Source organism: Solea solea, chromosome 12 (genome assembly GCF_958295425.1).
Source record: "Solea solea chromosome 12, fSolSol10.1, whole genome shotgun sequence".
In the NCBI taxonomy this organism is placed as follows: Eukaryota; Metazoa; Chordata; class Actinopteri; order Pleuronectiformes; family Soleidae; genus Solea; species Solea solea.
The window spans coordinates 10,035,032-10,060,327 of record NC_081145.1 but is presented as its reverse complement, the minus strand read 5'-3'; the positions used below and the strand labels follow the sequence as shown (position 1 = coordinate 10,060,327).

The 25,296-nt window shown below is 39.9% G+C and overlaps 2 protein-coding genes across 3 annotated transcripts; one reads left to right on the top strand and one right to left on the bottom strand.

Annotated features, from left to right (window-relative positions):
- Positions 1 to 4,444: 4,444 nt before the first annotated feature.
- Positions 4,445 to 10,703, bottom strand: slc41a2a (solute carrier family 41 member 2a). Its single transcript, XM_058644694.1, has 10 exons — positions 10,294 to 10,703; positions 10,107 to 10,214; positions 9,137 to 9,208; positions 8,903 to 9,047; positions 8,123 to 8,269; positions 7,757 to 7,904; positions 6,684 to 6,763; positions 5,748 to 5,879; positions 5,497 to 5,645; positions 4,445 to 5,414 (listed from the first exon to the last, which is right to left on the bottom strand). Exons 1-10 carry the CDS (start codon positions 10,657 to 10,659, stop codon positions 5,238 to 5,240), a joined length of 1,524 nt encoding a protein of 507 aa, XP_058500677.1. The 5' UTR covers positions 10,660 to 10,703; the 3' UTR covers positions 4,445 to 5,237.
- A 2,274-nt stretch (positions 10,704 to 12,977) lies between these two features.
- On the top strand, positions 12,978 to 25,234 carry washc4 (WASH complex subunit 4). 2 transcript variants are annotated; one of them, XM_058644690.1, is made up of 33 exons: positions 12,978 to 13,115; positions 14,243 to 14,382; positions 14,485 to 14,538; positions 14,619 to 14,684; positions 14,835 to 14,880; positions 14,993 to 15,060; positions 15,153 to 15,235; positions 15,411 to 15,453; positions 15,551 to 15,654; positions 15,795 to 15,915; positions 16,462 to 16,582; positions 16,667 to 16,794; positions 16,907 to 17,067; positions 17,158 to 17,284; positions 18,070 to 18,195; positions 18,313 to 18,420; positions 18,514 to 18,660; positions 18,759 to 18,838; positions 19,284 to 19,389; positions 19,537 to 19,653; positions 19,908 to 20,076; positions 20,302 to 20,456; positions 20,548 to 20,622; positions 20,711 to 20,815; positions 20,922 to 21,056; positions 21,704 to 21,812; positions 21,902 to 21,968; positions 22,131 to 22,217; positions 22,464 to 22,611; positions 23,141 to 23,237; positions 23,655 to 23,851; positions 24,059 to 24,155; positions 24,348 to 25,234. In XM_058644690.1, exons 1-33 carry the CDS (start codon positions 13,055 to 13,057, stop codon positions 24,407 to 24,409), a joined length of 3,510 nt encoding a protein of 1,169 aa, XP_058500673.1. In that variant the 5' UTR covers positions 12,978 to 13,054; the 3' UTR covers positions 24,410 to 25,234. The 2 variants fall into 2 exon arrangements, with proteins under 2 accessions (XP_058500673.1, XP_058500672.1); XM_058644689.1 differs by having other exon boundaries at positions 24,345 to 25,234.
- The last annotated feature ends 62 nt before the right edge of the window (positions 25,235 to 25,296 follow it).

The window sequence follows — 25,296 nt, the reverse complement described above, 5'->3', positions numbered from 1 at the left end:
GACGTGTAACATATACTCTTGTTTATCTTGTTTATAATCATCTGTTGTGCTCTGACTTGCTGCTATCTTCGCAGCTTCATCCACTTTTCTGATAGGTGATAGGTGATAGGTGATTAGTTTACCTAGTCTAAAATAGTTAAAATAACGTGCTAATAGGACGTTAAATAGGAAATTACTTAATGAGCTGATCCCAAATTGAAGTTTTAAATTTAATTTAAATTAGATATAGGACGGAATGAAGGGTACTTTGTTGAAGCAAGCAAGCAAGCATGTCAACGTAACGTGACATAAAATTAGCTGTGTTATCAATTTGCATTTTGGGACTCTATGAAGTTCCGAAGGGGGGAAATGAAGTGTCCGACTCAGCTGACTTGACTGTGTTAAAATGTGCATTGAGAAGCAAACAGGAACTTCCTCATGAGAGGGTTGACTTTGGGTTTAAACGCATCACCTACAATCTGGTTACAACAGAAGCCTGTATGCCAGTCCTGCTTGTCAAAGAAGCACAGATGCATTCTGTGTTGACCAAATGGCACAGATGTCAAAACCTGTTGTTGTGATCACTCGAATACATTCATCATCATCTCGGGTGATTTCAATCACGTCACTATGGACAAGTCACTCCCCAGCTTCAAACAGTATGTGGACTGTCCTACCAGAGAAGAAAGAACACTGGACTTGCTGTATGCTAATGTTAAGAATGTATACAGCTGCTCCCCTCCCCCCTCTGGGTAGGTCAGACCACAACCTGGTGCTCCTCAGCCCCTGTTATCTGCCTCTGGTGAAAAGTCAGCCTGCAACCATGAAGACAGTCAGGAGATGGTCAGAGGAGAGTTATGAGACACTACAGGGCTGCTTTGAGGCGACGGACTGGCTGGTACTCTGTGAGCCACATGGAGAGGACATTGATGGTCTCACAGAGAGCATCACAGACTATATCACCTTCTATGTGGACTCCATTGTTCCAACCAGGACGGTTTATTGTTACCCAAACAACAAACCTTGGGTGACAAAGGACATTAAAGCAATCCTCAACAACAAGAAGAGGGCCTTCAATGCTGGAAACAGGGAGGAGGTGAGAACAATCCAGGGGGAACTGAAGGTGAAGATCAAAGAGGCTAAGGAGGAATATAGGAAGAAGCTGGAGTGGAAACTCCAGCAGAACAACATGAGGGAGGTCTGGAGTGGAATAGAATAGAATAGAATAGAATATACTTTATTAATCCCTTGCGGGAAATTATTTCGTCACAGCGCTCCAGTGTACAAAGGTAACGAATATTATCGCAGCAAACGAATATTATAGCAGCAATTTTTTTAAAAATGACAAAGTTAAAAACTATAAGAATAAGTAAGAATAAACCTAAGAATAAAATTACAAAGTTAAAAGAATACGAATAATGAAGACAATCACAGGCTTTAATAATAACAACAACAGAGGAGTAGAAGGCAGCATGGACAGAGCCAATGAGATTAATTTGCTCCTCTGCGTTCTCTACAACCCACTCGAGCTCCACCCACCTCCCCCTCCTCCTCCTTCTCACCTAGCTGCACCATTCATGCTCCACTCAAACAAGGCTGCAGGCCCTGATGTAATCAGCCCCGGGGTGCTCAAGGCCTGTGCCCCTAGCTATGTGGAGTACCTGAGTCTTCAGAGGGTCCCTGTGATGTGGAAGACATCACGCCTGGTTCCTGTACCAAAGACGCCCAGTGATGTCAAGGATTACAGAGCTGTGGCATTGACCTCCCATATCATGAAGACCATGGAGAGACTGGTCCTGGATCAGCTTAGACCCAGGGTCAAGCCATTTCTGTACCCCCTCCAGTTCGCCTATCAGCCCCGACATGGTGTGGAGGACGCCATCATCTAGCTGCTCAACCGGATCTATGCCCACCTGGATAAGCCGGCAAGCACTGTGAGAGTCATGTTCTTTGACTTCTCCAGTGCATTTAACACCATCCGTCCAGCGTTTCTGGGTGAGAAGCTGACAGCAATGCATATATATGCATGGTATATGCTCCCCTCGTGTCCTGGATTATGGACTACCTGACTGGCAGACCACAGTACGTGAGCCTGCATCACTGTGTGTCTGACAGAGGGGTCAGCAACACCGGGGCCCCGCAAGGAACTGTCCTCTCTCCTTTCCTCTTCACCCTTTACACCACAGACTTCAACTATTGCACAGAGACCGGCTACCGTCAATTACCGTCAAGTTTTCTGATGACTTGGCCATAGTTGGATGTATCAGCAAGGGTGATGAGGATGAGTACAGGGCGGCTGTCGATAACTTTGTCACATGGTGTGAGTAGAACCATCTGTAGTTCAACATGGCTAAGACAAAGGAACTGGTTGTGGATCTGAGGAGGAACAAGGCACTGGTGACCTCTGTTTCCATCCAGGGGGGCAATGTGGACATTGTCTCATCCATTCAATACTGTATATAGTGTACATATTTTTTATTAGAGTGCATATGTTTATGTTTATGTTTATGTTTATGTTTACTTAGCTTTACATTTACTCTTGTTCATTTCTTCTTATTATTCTTATATATTTTATCCTTGTTTCATGTTCTTTGAATAGTAGCAGCTGAAATACAAGAATTCCCCCTTGGGGATCAATAAAGTATTCTGATTCTGATAATCAGTTATATAAAAAATGGGGTGTGGTAGCTCAGTGTTTAAGACCGGTACCTTGTGTGCAAAGATTTCATGGTCGCAAGTTCACCCCACCTCTGGCAGGTTGTACTCAATTCCCTTGTAAGTCGCTTTGGATAAAAGCAATTGTAAACAAATTGGCATGGCTATGGAATTAGATTTGTGTCAATATTTTCAAACAACACTTTTTTAAAAGCAAATAACATATTGATTTAATCATTCAAAAATATTGTATTTGATTGGGTGAAAATACACTTGTCGCTGTGCGCCTGGAACATGTGCCCCCGTCGATATCCGACCCGTTGAGAACTCTAGTGAAGTGTCCGACTTAGATGAACACATTAGAACAGTTAGTTTTTGTTCCGAATGTGTTAAAGATGGGCAATAAGAAGCAGACATGAGATCCCTCGGGAGAGGGTCATTTTGGGGTTAGACGCATGACAACCGCATACAACAGGACCCTATTTACAACAGAAGCCTGAGGGTCCGTTCTGGACATGGCGTGTCAAGGAAGTACAGATGTCTCTTGTTTGACTAACTGGCACCATTGTCAAACTTGTTGTTGTGTATCCAATGTTTACGATCACAAGACTGTATGGAATATCTGGACACAACTTTCTATTTCAGTACACGAGGCCCCAGAAAAACAGGAGAAAGGAGGGTTACTGGTACATGTGATGCATATGAAAAGAATGAAGCTAAATTAGAAAGTTCAAAAAAAAAAAAGTAAAAAGAAAAAAGGAGGTCAAAAATTCTCAAAATTGCTTTTCAAGTTTTTCGTTACCTCCCACATCATGTGAGATTACGTCAACTTTGTACAACTTGTGTGGTCACCAGGTTTTGAGATATAACTCTTTCTCCTTCCATTTTCTCTGGACAGTGCAAGTTGTTTTTCAGCTAACAGTTGTCCAACAAGAAATATTATACTGTAGCTTTGACAATTTTATAGAAGGTGCCAGCATGTCTGTCAGGTTAAGGGAAGATTATATCTTGGGCTTCTATAATGTTTTATCGTTTGAATGGAGATGTCAAGATGGAAGGAGGAAGAGTGACTTATAACCACTCCAAGTTCGAGAAGTAGCAAAAACACAATATAAGGGTAAGCAATAAGAAATACATTCACATGAGACAGCTCTACATCTCTACATCAGTATGCATACTCTTTAAGCATCCTATGTAGGGTCTTTTTAGATTTGTCCTATATGATGCGACCATACTCATATAGGCTGCACCGGGGCCCAGGAGTCGACAGGGTACATGAAGGAATAAAAATAAGAGTTTCAGAGGTTCATTTCCATGCGTGAACCTAGCAAGGTGTTCCACGTGTTGTGTTAAGGGCAGGCGTGGGGGGCACAAAACAAATATTTTTACCAGGGCCTATCACCATGATGTTACGCTACTGAGTTCTCTCTCCGTTCATGTGGACCCGTGAATTTCTTCTTCTTTGATAGGAATGCAAACTATGCCCTGCGTTCAGACTTGTACCGCCACCTGATGGTGAGTGGGATACTACAGGACCCTGACACGCAATGCAAATCCCACGCGCAATGCCACATGCTTTAGGGTCTTTCTTCACAACCAAGGATGGCAATAAAAACTTGTCATCCAGCAGAAGTCTCTATTTCATTATTCACCAACAACAAGCAACACGCAAAAGGGTGGAGTGGCTCAGTGGTTAAGACCCTACCTTGTGTACCAAAGACATCATGGTCGCAAGTTCGATTCCACCCCTGGCTAAATTGTACTTGATTCCACTGTAAGTCGCTTTGGATAAAAGCGTCTGCTAAATGACATGTAATGCAAGCCTGTTTTGTTTCATCTTGTTGTTTATGTTAAATAGTATTCCTTTCTTCCATATGAATTGTATGATTCAATAATTTGAAAAAAAATCTTGTGATAGAAAAGAGAAAAAGCTCATTCAATCATTGTATTTATTACAGAGCCATCCACTGTTGAAGAACTCGATGGGAATTCCGTCTGTGATGGGAAAAGCATTAACACACACTTACAACATTATGTCAGTGACACAGCTTAAACAATTCATGATTGCTTCTTCAGAAACCCAAACAAACTCGCAACAAACTCACACCTATGGCGCATATGCAAAGGGCATGAGCAAAGGAGCGTAAGCGGAGGCTGAACATCTGTTTCCTGTGCACTCTACTATAAGACCTGGTAACATCCTGCTTTCAGGCAGAACTCATGTTTAATTTGTGCCTATTTATTTATTAAAACCTTTGTGTTGTTTACCTGTATTTGCATCCGGTTTATCCCGAAAACCTGACAGTGTGTTATATTTGATATAAATACTGCTAGATGGAGATTGTGTATTTGTTAAACCTAAGAGAATCATCTCCTCTTAAATGTGTGCAAAACCGAGCAAATGGTGGACAAAATGACGAAAAAATTAAGTATTTTATTGCAACAACAAAAAAATCACATAGTGTGTGTGTGTGTGTGTGTGTGTGTCATGTATGCTCTGTGCACACATAATTGCATATTTGGACAGGCTGTCTCTGAAAGTGAACTTCTTAAAGTATTCCATGTATTTAGCTTATGACTTTCCTGAATGTGTTCATTTATGCCTATACACTGCCTGAGTCCCCAACACACCACAGCAAGAGAAAGCCAAGAGCGAGGAGAGCAGTCCCTAGAAGATCTCCAAGGGCTGTGAGGTAAGGTATTGAGTAACTATCAGGATCCTTACGCCTCAGCCATAGACAGTGGACCAAACAGTCAGCTATACACAATAGAACACAGACCTAAGAGACAGACATATGAGATTTATTGTAGGGCAGTGATGATAATTGTAGTGGGAAATATTAGTCACTATATATGACTTACCTGAATAAAGGAGGCGGACAAGAAGGTGACAGTTAAGAGAGGGCTGGGCAATGTTTGGCCACCTTTCATCAGGTAGATGGCATATAAGAAGATGAACTGCCCTGGGATGACTAAAAGAAGCAGAGTCTGGGCCGAACGATGGTTTGCACCTGCCATAATAAAGCTACACATCAGCCTGTGTGTGCCTGTGTGTGCAAAATAAGACATCTATTTTATTCAAATTGTGTGCAGTGTGACCATCAGATGCTCACCTGTACCAAAAAAAGTGCGACAAGGGTTGTAGCAGCCCCTGCGCTCCTCTGGAACTACTCCTGGTGAGAAATTCAAATGCAGATTTGTGGACAAACGACTTGCCTGAATGGACACAAGGTTTCCTCCAATTCCTGAAAATACAAGAAAAGGTAGGCGCAGGGTCAACAGTTAGCAGTGAAGTCGTGTTTGCAGTGTGTGGATTAATCCATTGGAAAACCACTCACACAGCCTTAAACAGTGAACACCATTGAGGTTACTTTGAAAACCCCTTAAAGCCCCAGGGCAGAACATGTGGAGGTTGTAAATAAACTCCGCTCCACACGAGTGTTAGTGTAAAGGGCGAATATGAAGAAATCACCTGAAGTTACTGCACCATTAATTATGGGATAAGATGGAAAGTACCCAAAATGAAGGGAGCTAGAAGATCATGCAACCAATCAGAGAAAGGTGTGTAAACCCTCCGCTTAGAGTTTTTTAAAATGTTTAAATAAAGGGAAAACGAGATAGCTAGACACAGGAGCTGGGCCCTAACCTAGAGCACAAATAGGGACGCTTCACAAACAATGTTTCAGTGTACTTCTGTACTCTGTATTATTTTTGCAGAGTGATTTTTGCTTCTTTGATAGCTGATGTATCAAGATAGAAAACCTAGTTTATTCTCTCAAGACGACCATGACAAGATGTTCCCCTTTTGTTGGGACTACTTTTGAAATCGCCAAATGTTATTTAAGGGCTTGAAGTGTAGCATATTGGCATTTCTGTGGATCCACTGCAGTGAGGTTAAATGTTCAAATGAGCAGCCAGTGTGTTTCATCGAGTGGAAAGGAACAGAGGAAGTGGAACAGGTGGGCGAGTTGTCCTGTGACCTGTGTTCTCATAGAACAACATTTTTAAATGCACTTTCAGAACCAAATAACATTAACAACATAACTCACCATTTATGACTGGAGCATACGCTATGATTCCCGACAGGTTTGGATCTGACTCAGACAACTCCAGAATTAGTCCTCCAATACTGAAAGAAGCAAGTCAAAATACGTTGTTAGAAAATCTACATATTATTGGTACTTACACAGTTTAAGAGATATGATATTGATATTCAAAACTTTTGTGATGAATTCTCCTTTTTTGAGCTTTACATCCCTTACTATGCTGGACATATTAATCAAGTATACATTGTATTGTGTTTTCCATTGTATGTGTATTAAAGGATGATTTGAAGCTTTGAAACTATTGCTGGTCTTTCATTGACAAGCTTATTTTTCTTGTTTGGTTTTCTACACCTTAGATGTAAAAAGGTTCAGACCTTTTTCAATGTTTGCTCAGTTGTATATGAAACCTATTGATAATACAAATGCAACACTGATTGGATAGTATAGTATACATCAACTTAACTTCCATTATTCTCTTGTTAGACAGTATAAGGTGTCTGTTTACTGCCAAGCCTTTCTTTTTTTTTTTCAAAAATTGACTTAAATTTGATCAACATTTAAACCTTACACAGCAATAACAGGTTGCATAATAACATGCAACCTGCTAATATATTACAGGTTGCATGCAATATCAAGGGCTGCAGTATTAGCGGCAAGGCTGGCTTCATCTGGACCTTTAATTATATTAAATAAAATAACTTAAGCTGTATGTCTCCTTTACTGATTTTATGTTGTTGAGTCGAAATGGTGTAAATAATTGAATTGAGTAGTTCCCTGATGAAGTAAGTTTGAGTGGATTTCTCAGATCAGACAATTAATGCCATAATAATAGAAGGAAGATATCCTATATAATCAGAATGAAGGTCATGGCAATACATCTGTTTTTGACATTTAGTGGTACCTATTACTCTAGTTTGTTTATAAAACATGTCTTTAAACAGAAATTTACTCCAGTAAATACTGGTATGTTGATAGTGACCATAGGTTTGTGAGTATTTATAATTTTGGATCATTCCATTCACTTGACTACACAGTGGAGAGAGTTGGAGAGCTACTACGCTGAGGTGAGTGAGTACCTGCTGATGGCCATTGCTGTGACGATTGGTTCCCAACCTGTGCGGAGCAGGATGTGACTGGCTGGGTGTTTGGAGGAGATGACAATCCAGAGAGGGATCATGCACAAGAATAACAGATCCACCAGATATAGTACATATGGATACAGGTCTGATGAGAGAAAAAGTCATTATTTATACTTTAATTACATACCAGGACTTACGTACTCTCAAACCATGACAGCTCTCTGATCTTAGAGGGCTAGTGCCATCTGTTGGCCAACAGTGAAAACTGCATGACATCTGGAATAATACCATACACCATCCCCTCACTGTGTGTTCCAGAATCAAACTGTCTTTGTGGGCCGAATGCTGACTGATTGCTCTTACCTGAGAAAGAGTAGAACCACTGACTGCAGCAGGCCAGCAGGGAAAGAGTGATGAGATCCCCAAAGCTGGCAGCGATGGGTGTCGCAACATTGTCAGGGTTGATTCCCATTCGCTTGGAGCCTATGATCAGTGCCACCAAGATGATACCTTGAGAGTTTTAAAGACAAGACAAAATCCAATAATAAAACTGTCCTTTTTCATTCAGGTGTATGTTTTTTTGGTTTTCCTTGTTAAAAGAATAAATGTGGTTTGGTGACAAATGGGAAATTAATTGGGGGACTAGTTGTCCCACCTCACTCTGTAGTGCTAAGATTTCCATGATCACCTTATGGTGGAATTTAAACAGCAGGTTTATCACTGATGAATGTGATGCAACCAAACACACACAACAAACATGCAGGATTTATATTACAGTTCTAAATATGCCACATATTCCATCATGCACGTTACATGCCTTTAGATAGAAATGATACATTCCATTTTAAAATACCAGTGAGTACAATAAACTGGCATCAAATGATGCAGTTACATATTGCAACCAAATAAATACATTCAAATGTATATACACAGAATATAGCCTCCTTCACAGTGAAATTAGCTTTTTTCTTAATCCAGGTGAAGCTTCTAAAAATTATTAACACCATTCCCTAGTGGTTGTTCTACCATGTGTTGTTTTTTTTTACCCCTACATTCCCATGCGTCAGTTTTTACTGTCACTGATGCAAAACAAAGAACATTCTTGAGGTCATAGACAAAGCAGAAAGAGATATCTATTGGTACCTTGAAGCAATGAAGCCACAAATGCAGTAGAAACACTTGTGGAACACAAAAGCACAACATGGTTAAAGGCAATCTTTCCCTCTGCCATCCAGCCCAAGACAACTGCCATGATGGAGGCTAAGAATCCTAGTACTGTGGCTTGCAGCTGTAAAACAACAACGAAATGACAACAGTTTTCAGGTGGTTGGAATTCTTTTGAACAGACAAACTAATGATGTAAAAAAATGAGTTTACCTGCTTGAGTGCCAGGTTTCCAACAATCAACATCCACTTTTCCCTGGCAGATCCCATTTTCCCTGCATTCACCTAACAACAACCAATAAAAATACATTTCAAAATAAATGAATCATTCATCTATTGTATACTTAAGTACAGATAATATACATATACAGTTCATTTAAATATTCTATTCCGGTTGCACCTTACACAGATATACTGTTTCTTTGGTTCAATGTCCTGTTTTCTGTTTTAAAAATGTTTTTATCTCATTGTGTGTGGATTGTTGTGTCTACTGAGATAACTATACATATGTGTGCCTACTTCACTGTGCCTTTTAAATTGCCCCTCAGGGACAAATAAAGTTTTATTGAATTTAATAGAATTTAATTGAATAAGAGAAGATGTCACAGTATAGTCAGTGAAGGCACAAATTGAACTAACACAGGTCTAGAAGTATTATATAACAGGGATGTGTCGTCAAGGTCTGTGGCACAAATTAAAAAAGCTTTATTAGACACTGGACATGTGAATTATGATTTAATAATTATCATAATATTTGATCAGTATATCCTCCTATTCCAGATTAGACTAAAGTTTGTCTGAATTGTTGGTTTGCCGTTGGTAATCAAATGTGTCCTGCAGAGTAGTGTGTACTGTATGTCACGGTGCTGCTGTGGACTTCACAGGTCTGTGAGGAGTTTCACATGAATCATTCAACAGAGCCTGAATATAATTCTGGGTAAAATAATTACCATGTCACATGTGTTTCGCATTGTTCACTTTCATGCCAACTCTGCACCTTACATAAGCAATATAGTACATTTTCTTGTGATGGTTCACTCAAACGTTAGGACTTCATGTCACTTATGCATGTGACAAGGTGTTACTCTCAGTGTGTACTGTACCTTTCATGGTACAAATGAGATTTCAGCCATGTGTGTGAATTTGTGTGTGTCTGTGTGTGTGTAAGACGGCACACACTCACAGCAGTGGAGAGTCTAGAGGCTAGAGTCATTTCCAGGTTCCCCTTCATGCCTAGTAGTGCAGGGACCAGGATGAGAAGCTCTGTGGTTTCCTCGAACACATCCCAGTTCTGCCAACACCACAAGCACATAATAAAAACTCAGCTGAGTTGGCACTCACTGTACTATGTTCTGCTTCTGTTTCCTCACCTTAATCACATCCAGCAGCATCCCAGCACAGACTGTACCAAGCCCAGCCAGTAGAAATGGCACCAGAATCTGCATCACCATAGAACAGACTGACTCTCTACGTGCACATCCACCTGCATCATTTGCAGTGATATGTTCACTAACTCTTGACTGGCCATAGAGTTTATCAGGAAGGAGATAATCTCTCTCGGTTAACTCCTGTGGCTTGGATTGGAGGCTGGTGTGGAGTGGTGAAATATCCTCATTATAGCTGATACTTTGTCGACTTTCAGAGTGTTGGGATGAGGATGGATTTGATTTGTGCAGTTGGTTGGGGCGTCCTTGGTCAGAGATGCTCGAGGGTTTTTCTGACCCTGGGACAACCATGGTGTAAAGTTGGGCTTTGGCAGTATGCTGCTGCTGCTGCTGCTGCTGCTGCTGCTGCTGCTGCTGCTGCTAGCCTGGATCATGAGAAGACCCTCCTCTGGACAGACACAGTAACCTTGAAGACATTTTTTGAATACAGATCTTGATCAACATTGATACAACTGTTATATAACAGCATCAGTGAAGTTAAATGTGTTGTTTTTTGTTTTTTATATATGCTTGGTCTACGCTTTGTCTCTTCTTTTCTTCTGACAACAATAATAATAATAATTTCTAGCAGACTGTACACTGAGAGGTGGAAGGCTGCCCTCCACAGTTAAAAGCTCTTAATCAAAGTTGAAAGTCCTTGATTTATAACTGTGTGGCCTAGAATAAAACCTGGAACGCACCAAAAAATAAATGTATTTTTGCATCAGCATATTTTGGTACTTTCCTTTGATGTGGCCTTGCATGCTTGAAGAAGGCGTCATAGCAGATACATAAAGTCCCGCCTTTCATTGGCACCAGTGCCCCTGTGACCCTCATGTCAGAATCAGAATCAGAATCAGAATACTTGTAATAATAATCTTGTAAATAATTGTAATGTGAAGGATAAAGCGGTAGAAGATGAATGATGAGTGAATGAGGGCAGCTTTACACATCTTGATGTACAGCCTGCCAAGAATTATTAAAAGAAGAAGAAAAACAAAGGCCATGATAAGTAATTGGCAAGAAAAGCTGAGCTATTTGAGAGCAAATTACTGTTAGCGTTCTGCAATCAGTACAGTGAGAAATTGAGATGTCTGTATTTGAGTGAAAATCAGTTTCATATTTAACTTGACAGTGAAAACCAATTGTCAAAATGAACTTGACAGCACCTGTAACCAAAACAACACAAGGCAGAAATAATCAATTCTATTCCACCACACTCAAGAAATGAAGCAGTAGGACTATCTTGTAAGTTATCTGCAATATAAAGGGGGTTCTCAGCATTCTCCACCGCTATGAAAAATCAGGTGAGCTACTTTGGCGTGCAGAAAGTGTAGCTGTTGCTGCATGAAGCTGTTTCAGAGTCATCTGATGGTAGAAATTACCAGCATTATCATTCCTCATGCCTGTTTCCCATCAGCAACACTGAGGCTATCTTGTCTGACCAAGACAATGCACTTCATTTGTAATTCGTAACGGGTGAACGGGTATGGAAAAGCTGATTCCCGAGTTAAAGAGAGGTATTGTAAAGAAATTGTCCAGCTAGTTAAAAACAGAATCTGCTAAACTGTTGTCAACAGTGGGTCCAAATGTGTCAGAAATGGTCTCAAAACAATCATGATTTCAAGTCAACTTTGGTGGAAATAAATTCACATTATATCAAATATGCACTGAAATTATAATCCAAGCCTTACACTGTGTAAAATCAAAGAGGTCCCAAAATTACAAACTCCACACTGTGAGAGAAAAAACAAAGTTATTCAAGGATCAGTGCCTAATGTTATGAATCTGACACTGCAAACTTCTCTCATCAAGAGTGTCAGCATTGAATGATACTTAGAAATACGATAAGAAAAAGCAGGGCACATTATTGTATACTGAGAGGATTTCTACAGTCTTTAAAAAAAATCTAAAAGCACATTATACCATATAATGTCACATTAGTGACTATGGTTATGAGTAGAATAGAATAATAAACAAAGTGCTTTACCTCAATGTGACACTTCTATTCCCACAGTCTGCTGCTGCTGACCCTGACTCGTCCTCATGGCCTCTGTTACTATCCCTGGTCTGCATGAGTCTTCACTGTGGCAGCACCCTGACCACCTCTACACACACACGCACATTCTTGTGCAGCATTCTCAGTGCCGACACTCATAGGCATAATGTATTCTAATCCTACCATCACAACTGAATGGTAACCCTAAACCTAACCTAAACTCAAATATAACGCTATCCTTAAAACTAAGTCTTGATCCTCAAAAAGCCCTTTTAAGTTGTAACAACCAGCTAAAATGTCCTCACAAAATAGGTTTAAATCAGATTTTGTCCTCACAACCTACTACAGACACACAGAACACAGTGCACATGACACTGCATTGACTTCCATATAGACTCTAACCTTAGCCATAACCAGTTAATAACCTTAACCTAACTACAATCCAAATCTTATCCCTAAATTTAACCAGTTCCTGAGAAATTATGCCCTGCCTCATTAGGAAAAGGTTTTCGTCTCCATGGGGACTACTGGTCCTGACATGGTCAGTGTTTATGCCAGAAAAGGTAATGCAAACATAGAAGTTCTAACGACTGTTGACTCCATTTCCCATAAACACTTGCGGCCATTCACAGAATCATGAGACCTATCATGGGACTTCGTAGCTCCACTTTTTAACTACACTCTCTTCTGTTACCTGTACAGTCAGTTATGGCGGTAGAAACCATCGCGCCTGACTGGGAGTTTGACCGTTTTGACGACGGTTCTCAAAGTAAGTGCTGCGTTTAGCTCTGACGCGCAGAAAGTGAAGCTACAACACAGCGAAACATTACACTTAGCTACACGAAACCTCCCGTGTTAGCTTACGCTGCTAGCAACACCGGGCTCCGTCTACGTACTGGCTAAAGAAATATATTTGAAATGCTCTGGCGTTAATGTTTACTGAGCGTGAATTCGCAGCGCTCAGAGAATGGCTCTAATGTAAAGTGTAAACACGACAGTAACATAACGTCAGGGACGCGTTAGCTGCCGTCAGTCGCCGTACACTGTCAAAAACAGCTGGTCAGTGTGACTGCTGCATACAAACAGTAATAAATAACTGCTTGTTACTTGTATTGACAACAAGAACATGTGTTAAAGGTTAATAGTGTGTTGATTAGCAGTAGATACTTTAGTTAACGTTGGTTATATCATTAATTCCTGTGTCTATGATGCTTCCTTTTCCTGGATCATAACAAAGTAAATGTACTTTTCCTTTTCTTCAATCGTGTCAATCGTTCAAACTGTTGTGGTTAATGACAAAGGCTCAGCATTTGTCGTGCTTTAACTGTAAATATGGACATCGATATTCCGACTCAGAATAAAATAAGGAGTATTCAAATCTCGGTCAAATAATTTTTTATTATTATTCATATTATGGAATCATAATGGACCTCTCAGTGTTCTTAATTAGACTATGCTGTTATTCTCTTGAAAATGTAATGCTCTAGATTTAGATTAAATTTTGAGTTATGCTGCTGTCAAACAGACAGACATGTTAATACTGAAAACAACATAACCTCCTGGACAGAGGTAATCAGGCTTTTTTCAAAATAAGTTTTTTATTTGTGTGTAATTATCATCATGTGCACACTTCCCAAATTGATTTATAACGTGATACTTTCGTAAATGATTTTGAGTAAAATGTTCAATGCAGGACCTTGTGTTATTAACTGTGTAATATATGTTTTTAAAGTTTAAACATGCATTGCAATTAATGTGTTTTAAAAGACAGATTCATCGAAATGTAAGCAACTTTTTGTAGTTGTTGTAGTGGAAGTTTAAAATGAGAACGTCTCATGACTGACAATAGTAAATATGATCTCTGAACTGTCCTTGATCTGTCTTTTCATTGAACAGAAATACACACAGAGGTCCAGCTGAAGAACTACAGCAAGTTTCTAGAGGAGTACACTTCTCAGCTGAGAGGTATAGAAGAGGCTCTTGATGATTCCATTGGAGACGTGTGGGACTTCACTCTGGACCCCATTGCCCTCAAGGTAGAACACCATTGACTGTACTGTACACCCCGACCATTTACGCAAATAGGTTTACATAGACAACACCTAAATCTTATTTCATACCAATGAACTGTATTTCAGCTTCTCCCATATGAGCAGTCCTCTTTACTGGATTTAATTAAAACAGACAACAAGGTAAGTAAAGATACCAAATCTCATTTTACCAGTGCTTTGTTTTTCTTTTTAATGACCAGTCTTTTGTCTATGGTGTGTAGGTTCTCAATAAAGTCATCACAGTTTATGCTGCACTCTGCAGTGAAGTAAAGAAGCTCAAGTATGAGGTATGCATTATCAGTGAACCCTGCATGTATATTTGTTCACGCAGCATTTCCCAGCATGTATATTTTTGTTAGTTGCCATTACATTGTTGTACAATTCACATCCAGATTATGTGTGATGAATTCATGTTTGATATTTACATCCACTTGCAGGCAGAAAACAAGTTCTACAATGGCTTATTGTACTATGGAGAAGGAGGTAATCGATTGCTTCCTGTTATCCTGGGGTTTTCCTTACATGAACATAGGATATATGTATTTAATTTTTTTAATATGTATACATATTTTGTATATTTGCTTTTGTGTTACAGTGTCAGAAACTGGTGTTGTTGAAGGAGAGTCCCAGATTCAGATGGGTAGATTCATCTCGTTCCTTCAGGTGAGAAGTTGATCATTTCTGATGAGCACATTTGTCCTGGGTTTTACCTGGGATTCAGAAACACTGATGGCTTCACTCTGTTCTGTGGATAGGAACTGTCTTGCTTCGTGTCAAGATGTCATGAAGTGGTGGTCAACATTGTTCATCAGCTGGCGGCCCTTTATAACAGCAACAAGTAAGACAGATGAGCAGAAGGCTGGTTTGGTTTAGATATATCTAGAATATCCTTTAGTTTTAATGTACTGTGTGTGCAGAAAGCAGAACATACTGATGCAGTTGTGGTTTGAGTGTTTATTGAATGTGCCTGTCAAGTTACAATTCAAGACCAAATTTTTGTTTTTATGTTGTAGGGGTGCAACAAAAATCATAGAGTCTTCAGGAGTTCATTTCCAGGTTAGTTGAAGATTTAATGATTTTAAGTGTGTGTGTGTGTGTGTGTATTTTTGGTCTCTAAATGTTTCTTATCCTGTGTTTGGATTTCCAATTACAGATAGTGTATGAACACCTTGGGGAATTGTTGGTGGTACTGCTCACACTCGATGAGATTTTGGAAAATCATGGTACTCTAAAAGATCACTGGAAGATGTATAAAAGGTTAACTTTTTTTTGCATCATAGTTTTCTTAGTGTAGAAAAAAAAGTCTGCTATTTTCCACCCATCACAGTGCATTAATTAATCTTTTTGTAGATTAATTTTGTAATAATTTACCGTGTTGTCATCATTATAACTCATAGGTTATTAAAATCAGTGCACCATAACCCTGGGAAATTTTCCATTCCTGAAGAGAAATTGAAACCATTTGAGAAGCTGCTATTGAAGTTGGAGGGACAGCTGCTGGATGGCATGATACTGCAGGTAACCTCGTTTTTTTTCACATCTTTATTTAATGTGGAGAAAATAAAGATGATGAAGGCAGTTATGAAGTCTTTCATCCTGCCAAGGCAAAGCTTTATTTTGAGTTACAAAGTTACAAAGTTAACATAAATGGACCATAGATGCATTTCAATTCAGCCTCTCTCAAGCAGAGATTTTGCCCATTTGTCATACTGCAATGAACACACAACCTTGTGTGTGCATGTTGTCAACTCCGTGTGTGAGAGTGTGTGTTTGTTTGTTTGTTTTTTGTCCTTAAAATGTCCTTGAACTGTTGAGATCATATATCCAGTTTCCGAAACCCCTAGTTTGGCTCTATTCAAAACTTTGGCACCACCCCTGAACTGTTAGCCAATACTGTAATTTATAGTTTAGAACACTCATAGTTGGAGCTTGGCCCATTTCCTACCACATTTTTTTGCTGTACACGATGTTCTTCAGTAACCATTAATCATTTAAAAAGTAGATGGTTGACTATATTCTGTTCATATCACCATCATTGACCTTATAATGTTAACTGTGTGACAGACGTGTGTGGACCAGAGATTTGATGATCCTGGAGATGTAGCTGTTGCCAAAAGCAGTGTCTTTGCTGAAGAGTTTGCCTTTAACATTCGCACCATATTCACCAATGTTGAGTCAAAGATTGGTAAGTTCCTCCTCACATGAAAACTTGGTTTTATCAGGTGGTTAAAAAAAATCTCCAAATTTAAATTTGTTTGTTTATTTTCAGGTGAACCTTCAGAAATCGACCAGAGAGATAAATATGCCGCCGTGTGTTGTCTTTTTGTGCTTCACTTTCACATTTTCAGGAGTGTCGACAAGAAGTTCTACAAAGCACTTCTGGACGTGTGTAAAAAGGTAATTGTGTGTTTGTGACTTGTCTTATTTCCAGAGTTGTGCAACCTTTCTCTGATCCTGATGTCAAGGCAGCAAACACATTATAGTCATGTGTGTCTGAATTTTTCTCCAGGTTCCAGCTGTCACTTTGACTGCTAACATCATCTGGTTTCCTGACACCTTCCTAATTGCTAAGGTTCCCGCTGCAGCCAAGCTGATGGATAAGAAGAGTCTACTGGCCATCAGAGCACAGAGAGACGCCTACTTGCAGCAAAGAGCTCAGACACTGACAAAGTCAGTTGGACCAAAACTGAGTCACATTACTTCTGGTTCAAGTAGAAATTTACATTGAGAATCTAATTGAGAATCTTCTGTTCTTTCCAGGGATGTGCAGTCTTACTATGTGTTTGTAACCTCTTGGATGATGAAGATGGAGTCCATCTTGTCCAAAGACCATAAAAATAACAAGCTGGCTGATGACCTTAACAGCAGGTGTAATGTGTTTGTCCAGGTAAAAGACAACATAATCCACTCGTAACAGAGCAAAACAGCCAGCACATCACACAGCTTTCATATTTAAGCAATGCCGTTTAGAGGCATTGATTATTCTCCATAAAAGTAGAAATGTCTCAATTGTTTTAAGTTATGACTTAAAATTGAATAGTGTGACCAGTGTCAACAGTGAATAGTGTGAATATAAACAAATGTCCATTACATTCAAACCATAAACAAATTAGTTCATAGAATTAAAAAGTATAGTTCAGTGTTGCCCAGCGACATTCCTGCACTGCACACAGGATTTGCTGTATGTCAAGACAGATGGAGGCAACAGCAACTTGGCATTGGTAAAGCTAGGCAGCTGCAAATAGGTTGTAGTATGACAGAAAACACTGAATTCTACGACTCAAAAACTTGTTGTCCAGCAGTTTGATGGGATAACCTAACCCTCTTGTCCCCACCCACCCATGTGCTGCTGCTGTATACACACAAACGCTCTCTTAGTCTGTTCTAATAGTTTTGCTTGACGGAGCCTGTTGTCAGGTGGACACAGCATAAAAAAATGTTACATCACATCAGTTCACTAAATAAAGACTAAACAGAGACAGAATAATAACATAAGCAACAACAGAAATCATCAAAAGTTACAAACTGCTTCTTTAACATGTTTTCTGTAAGTGTTAATTGTTAAAAAAAAACATGTATATGTATGAACTTGTTTTTATGAATATGTATGAACTTGTTTTTAACATTTAAAAAAAAAAATCATACACCCTCATTTTTTCCTGTCCCTCACAGGGCATCTTGTACGCGTACAGCATCAGCACTATTATCAAGACCACCATGAACATGTACATGTCAATGCAGAGGCCCATGACCAAGACGTCTGTCAAAGCATTGTGTCGTCTGGTGGAACTGCTTAAGGTTTGTGTCTTATTTAATTTCCACTACATTTATTATCGTTAGTAGTTATGCTGTATACGACATTATCGTATATAGTTTGTGGCTAAGTAACAAGGTCAGACTATGTGACCTCCTCAGGCTGTGGAGCACACGTTTCACAGGCGTTCCATGGTTGTCGCCGACTCTGTGTCTCACATCACGCAGCATCTGCAGTCACAGGCCCTGAATGCCATCGGCACAGCCAAGGTAAACAAAAATATCGGAGTTGTGACATTAGTGAGTATGGGTTTATGTAAAAAATTTTGATGCTTGATGTTTTTTTTTTTTATCTTCTTAAAGAAAAGGGTGATCTCTGATAAGAAATACAGCGAGCAGCGGCTGGATGTGCTCTCGTCTTTGGTGCTGGCAGAAAATGCCCTCAGTGGACCCGGCACCAAAGAGCGACGCCTCGTGGTGTCTCTGGCTCTGTGTGTCGGCACTCAGCTGGTATGTTAGGAAAAGTCAGTGCTTGATGTGACTCTTCTGTTTCCTTTTAGTTGACTTAATCTTAGTTTGACATTTGAAATTGTTCTTCCTTCTTGTAGAAAACATTCAAAGATGAGGAGCTGCTTCCGCTGCAGCTTGTCCTGAAGAAGTTGGATCTGATAAGTGAGCTGCGGGAGAGGTATTTGTCTTGTCTCTTGATTAACTGCAACATTTTATGTGCAATATTTCTGTAGTCAGTGCATTACACAATCCAGTTGTTACTCCATCTGTCATTCTCTGTGTTAAAATGTTAAATACTAACAGTGACGAAAGCTTGGAAGAGTTTATAGGCCGCTGTTTGATTTGGAAGAAGCAGCTTTCAACATCTTGTGTAACTGGACACAAGAGATTGCGCTGAAGGTTAAAAAACACTTTTTAAATCTAGAGCATTTAAATGGCAGTTACTCATTTTGGCAGGTGACTGTCAACAGTTATCTGTCAAAGTCATCTGGCTCTTCATGAATGCTGACATCTGGAATATAATTTCTTTGTAATTATGATTATAATTTGATATTTTACTTGATTAAATTGTCTTTTGACATGGTTTGTTACATAATGCATACTTATTGTCCTTTGTGCCTCAGGGTCAGGATTCAGTGTGACTGTAGTTTCCTTTACTGGCATCGAGCCGTGTTTCCCATCTACCTAGATGATGTGTACGACAATGCTGTGGACGCTGCAAGAATACACGTAGGTTTTTCTTAACTTCTGATGTTCTAACTACACACTAATGTTGACTTTTATTTTATTGTTACCACCTTCTCATCTTCTGTTTTTATTGAATTGGTTTCCTGCTGACCTGTCATCCTGGGTGGCATTTCTGATTGGCCGGAGCAGTACATGTTCAGTGCACTGAGGGACAGTGTGCCGTCCATGCTGCATGCCAAACATATGGAGTCATGTGACCAGCTACTGGAGAGCTATGACAAAGAGATCATGGATGTGTTCAATGAGGTGAGAGCAGATGACATGTTTGAACCAGAATGAGGACCAGTGGGCAGTATGTAGAGTATGTATACTGTAGTAAAATATAAACACAAATATCTAAATGGATGAAGGTGAACTTCACTGTGCATCATAATGTTCTGTTCATAATCTGGTCATTTTTAAACACAATTCAGGAACAGAAGGGACAGTTGTGATGATGTTTAGTGAAGAATCATACTGACAGTCTGTTAATTCTAGTTTTGGTTAATGTTCTCATGTAGCACCTGCTGGACAAGCTGTGTAAAGAGATTGAGAAGGACCTGCGCCTCTCTGTTCACACACACCTCAAACTGGACGACAGGAACCCTTTTAAAGTTGGCATGAAGGATCTGGCCCACTTCTTCTCCCTCAAACCAATCAGATTCTTCAACCGCTTCATTCATATCAAAGGTGTTGAAAAACTGTTCATAAATATGGTGGTGTTTGGCCGTGATGCCTAAAACAATTAGATCTCTAATTCATATAGCCATTAAAAGTGTGTACACAAGAAGAACAAAGTAAAACCTTATTATGTCTGTTAAGAGTGTAGTGTTTGCTGTGTAATACTGACACTTACTGGACATTTAAGATAACTACTCAATTATTGATCCTACAGTACATTTAATTTCCTTACAGCCTACGTAACCCACTACCTGGACAAAACCTTCTACAACCTGACCACGGTTGCTCTGCATGACTGGGCCACTTACAGCGAGATGAGAAATCTCGCCACGCAGCGATATGGCCTCACGATGACAGAGGCACATCTTCCCAGCCAGACACTGGAGCAGGTTTGTGTGCTGGTGGCTAATAGACATTGGTGCTTTAATTAAACAAGTGAGCATAATAACTGGGTGATAATCCTCTATGTGTTCCCATCAGGGTTTGGATGTTCTGGAAATAATGAGGAACATTCATGTTTTTGTCTCGCGCTACCTCTACAACCTCAACAACCAGGTAAGACGTCCGTGTTCACCGTCTGTATTTTCAACTGAGCAGATGTCTTATAGTATAGTCTTACATAAATCTTGTTGTTTTTCAATAGATCTTCATAGAAAAGGCAAGTAACAACAAGCACTTGAACACCATCAACATCCGTCACATTGCCAACTCCATCCGGACCCACGGCACAGGCATCATGAACACCACGGTTAGTTTACAGGAGAGACAGTGGGGGTGATCTTTTCCTGAATTTTAATTTCAGCGTCTACGCTTCAGCTTTCATTGTCTCATCTGTTGCACATCTCCTTCATCAGGTGAACTTCACCTACCAGTTCCTGCGCAAGAAGTTTTACATCTTCAGCCAGTTTATGTATGACGAACACATCAAGTCCAGACTCATCAAGGACATCCGCTTCTTCAGAGAAACAAAGGACCAGTCGGATCAGAAGGTGAGGAAATACTCATTTGTAGTTACAGATACATCAAAACAAGTTGTATCACCAATGAAACACCGTGTTGGAAGAGTTGGAAACAAATACTGTGATCCTTTACCCAGTTCAGACCAGGTGTTAATATCCGTCCTGACTGATCTTACACAAGTGGACAGTCCAGACTTTTTATTTTGGTCTCTCTACCTGTGATTCACACAGAGACACAACAATGCAACATTTTTGTCCTTCCAAACAGAAATAACAGATTCAAGATCCAGTCACAAGAAGCATTGTAATGCATGCACAATGAGTGCCGTTATCATATTAAAGGGCTGTTTTCCACTTAGTCACAAGTGGAAAATAGTCAATTTTGTTCAAATTTGTTTCAATCTCAACCTTCTCTATTGTTTTGGGAATGAGACGTGTCTCAGAGTGGCCGTTTGATGATCACATGACACATTTGTCTCCGAAAATGAGTAAAAAAACTTTAACTGACTTATTGTAAATTGACTCTCTTAAAGAAGCTTTTCTATATTTCCTGTCCTGTTAGATGGATAATCTTGCTGGGGTTTTTTTTTAATCTTCATCACCAGGAGCAGTAACTCTGCTCCCTCTCACCTGTTTGTTCATCTGAAGTTGTTTGTGTTCTTGTTGTTTTGTTGTAGTATCCGTTTGAGAGAGCAGAGAAGTTTAACCGTGGTATCAGGAAGCTGGGCATCACCCCCGACGGACAGAGCTACCTGGACCAGTTCAGACAGCTCATCAGCCAGATAGGTGAGAAAATGCCTTTGAGCTCGTCTTTGAATGTAATTGTAGAAATCTCTTTGCAAAGCCAACACCGTTCTTACGTTGTTTCCTTTCAGGAAATGCCATGGGGTACGTGCGTATGATCCGTTCTGGAGGCCTCCACTGCTGCAGCAGTGCTATCAGGTAAAGACACTGTATGTGCTCCTCCTGATTGAACACAAAGGACTGAAAATGTATCAGAAATACTTGAAGTAATGTTGAGGTTTTCTTGAGGTCAGTTTCATACAAAACACGTCCACCATTCAGAGGAATTTGCTCATTATTAAAGTATTTATGACTCTCAAGGTTTGTCCCTGACCTGGAGGATATTGTCAACTTTGAGGAGCTGGTGAAGGAGGAGGGACTTTCAGAGGAAACTCAAAGAGCTGCTAGGTGAGTGAAATTTAAGAATCATGTCCTATACTGTCCAGCATACTAATCATTTTTCTTACATTATTGTAATGATTGTTACACATCCAGTAGATGTTTAACTGGTGGGATTCGGTGTTCAACCTTGTGTACACAGACTGAGTAAATGATAAAATATTTTCTCTGTTCAGTTTATGCAGCCACATGTGGCACCATAGCTCAAATAATGTAAAAAAATAAACCGTTCATCACTACTGCTGTTGTTCCCAGTGTCCTAGACTCAGTGCTGGGAGATCTGACCAGCAACTCTGCAGAGGGCACGGAGTACTTCAAGATGCTGGTTGCAGTGTTTGCACCCGAGTTTCGCAGTGTCAAAAACATGCACCTGAGGAACTTCTACATGATTGTGCCCCCACTGGTCAGTGTTCAAGTCTCATGTTTGCTCTTTTGACTGAATGTTCTTCTGCTGGAGGCTCTTTTGGTAACAGGGAGCTCGAAAACGGGACCACATAACCCCACCTTTATCTACTCTACACTGACTACCAGGCAAATTTGTGCTAATTTTTAAAACAAACAACCAGTTTGGACCAAAGTCATGCCGAAGAGGTCCAAAACCTCTTCTGTGATTATTTTGAATTACAAAATAATTGATCAAAAACTCTCGTTAACCTTTGAATTGCTCTAAAAATTCTCACTTTTATATCGAGACCTTTCGTTCCAATCTGTCACTCCTCGTCGCTCTACCTCAGCTGAAGACACTATTATTTATACAAGTTTTTAGTTCTCTGGTGGCTTGGTTTTTAATATTTGAATGGTCTGTTTTTATGTGATGTACTTTTAATTGTTGCGTTATTTTTATTTGCCCCTTGTTTTGTCTTATGCCACGCTGCACTTTTATTGTTAAATCACTTTGTGATTTTATTTGTGACAACAAATCTCTCTTGTAGACGGTGAATTTTGTGGAGCACTCCATCAGCTGCAAAGAGAAACTCAACAAGAAAAACAAAAGTGGAGCTGCTTTCACAGACGATGGTTTTGCTATGGGTACGTGGACAAAAATGATGAATCTTAAAGCAGTTAACTTAAAAACATCCTCACAGCTTTGTGTTGATTTGCTTCTCTCTTGGCTATTGACTGTTTAAGAATGAGTGACATCTAATGGTGAGACTGCATACTGCCACAAGCACAGGACTCTTCTACTCACCACAGTGGTCTTTGCATTCCAGAGAGAGTCAAAGTAGTTTTTTTTGTTTGACGGCAGCCTCCGTAAAGCAAGGCCTTTAAGTGCATAGAAAAGTTTTATTATAAAACTACAAAAAAAACACATGAGTAGTACATTCAATTCTTGCCAAAAAAAAACACATGAGTAGTACATTCAAATCCTGCCAACAAAAAAAAAACCTTCTAGATGTTACATTACACACTGAACCTTTTAATCTTTCCTGTCTCTTCTTCTCTCAGGCGTGGCGTACATCCTGAAGCTGCTGGATCAATATCTGGAGTTTGACTCCCTGCACTGGTTCCAGGCCGTCAGAGACAAGTACAAGAAAGAAATGAACGCTGTGTTGAAGGAGCAGAATGTCCAGTCTGCCAGTCAGGATGAGAAATTGCTTCAAACCATGAACTTGACCCAAAAGAGACTGGACATCTACCTTCAGGTGAAGTCTTAAGCTCTCTGTCTTTGTATCTGTCGATTTTCATGTGAACTCTGGGGAAAGCAGTTTGTGTCCAGGTGTCTATGACCTGTCCTGTCAGATGTGAAGCTACAGTCTATTGTATCAGGGTCATCCATTTAGAAACTGCAGTGTTGATCTGGACGTAGACGTTGTTCTCTGCTGAACTCGTATGTTTTTCTCTCCTTGCAGGAGTTTGAGCTGCTCCACTTCTCCTTAAGTAGTGCCAGAATCTTCTTCAGAGCAGACAAGACTGCAGCAGAGGAGACTCAGGAGAAGAAGGATAAAGGTCCGATGGTGTTGTGATGATTAATGAAGTCTTTAATTATGCACAGGCGCTGGCAAACCCATCCTGTTGCACAGGCCTTTTGTAGCTATTCGTGAGAAATAAATGAGTAAAAAGGCAGTGTGATTAATCAATGATGAGGTCTCTGCCTTCATCATTCTTTATATGTCATCTTTACCATTTTCTCCCCAGAAGAAGCCGTTAAAGCAGGAGGAACTTTAGACGGCTCCATCCCATCTGACTCGGCCTCAAAGTAAAGCCAGCAGACAGCATTCTCATGATGGATCACAACTGTAAAAAAAAGAAAAGAAAAAAATTGACCTGAGCACGTACCTGGACACACTGAAATGTGTGTGTGAATCAGGGATAAGAGCCTTGAAACTGGACGAAACAACACACATTATGTATACACGGTTTAAAGGAGTCTTCCCCCCAATGACAAAGTGATTATCTTCATCACAAAATGAATGTTTTCAGTGCTCTGACAGAAAGTGTTGCCTTTGCTGTCAGTGTGATGTAACAAGCATACAATTCAAGCGGATCTTTTGATCATGACCTTGGCTGCCTTTTAATCGTCACACATTCAGTCTGGATGGACGTGATTATTTTTCTGCGGTGGAATCCTCAGCAGTTAATTTCTTCGGAGTTCAGTCATTGACTTGTGTTCACGTTTTGATTTCAGTGCCATTTTATGACTGCAGCTTTGTTAATGTGCTGAATGTCATTGTAATGAACGGTGATTGTTTAAAGCCTTTGTTGGCAGCACTGTTTGCTATCACACATGACTTCTGAGAATGTTTTCAGGGTTCAGTCGCCCTGTTTGTGTGCCATGTTTGTCTATTACATTACTAACTAAAAGGTGTGTATGCACTTTTATATACTGTGGATGTTTTGACTGCCTAATTAGAAGCCAGATCTCAACCCGTGGAAGTCTGTCTGGGCTTTTATGATGTCTCTGCGGCACATTGATATTTTCATTTTTTTGTGGACAACGTGATAATCAGGCCATGGTTTGGTCAAAGTTACATTCCATGAATTCATTTGCTTCAAAAGTCTTTTAATAAATTTGCACTTTCATTAGATATCTCAATGAGAAGCATGTTCTGTTAAGGCGTTGCAAAATATCCTTAAATACAGATTACAA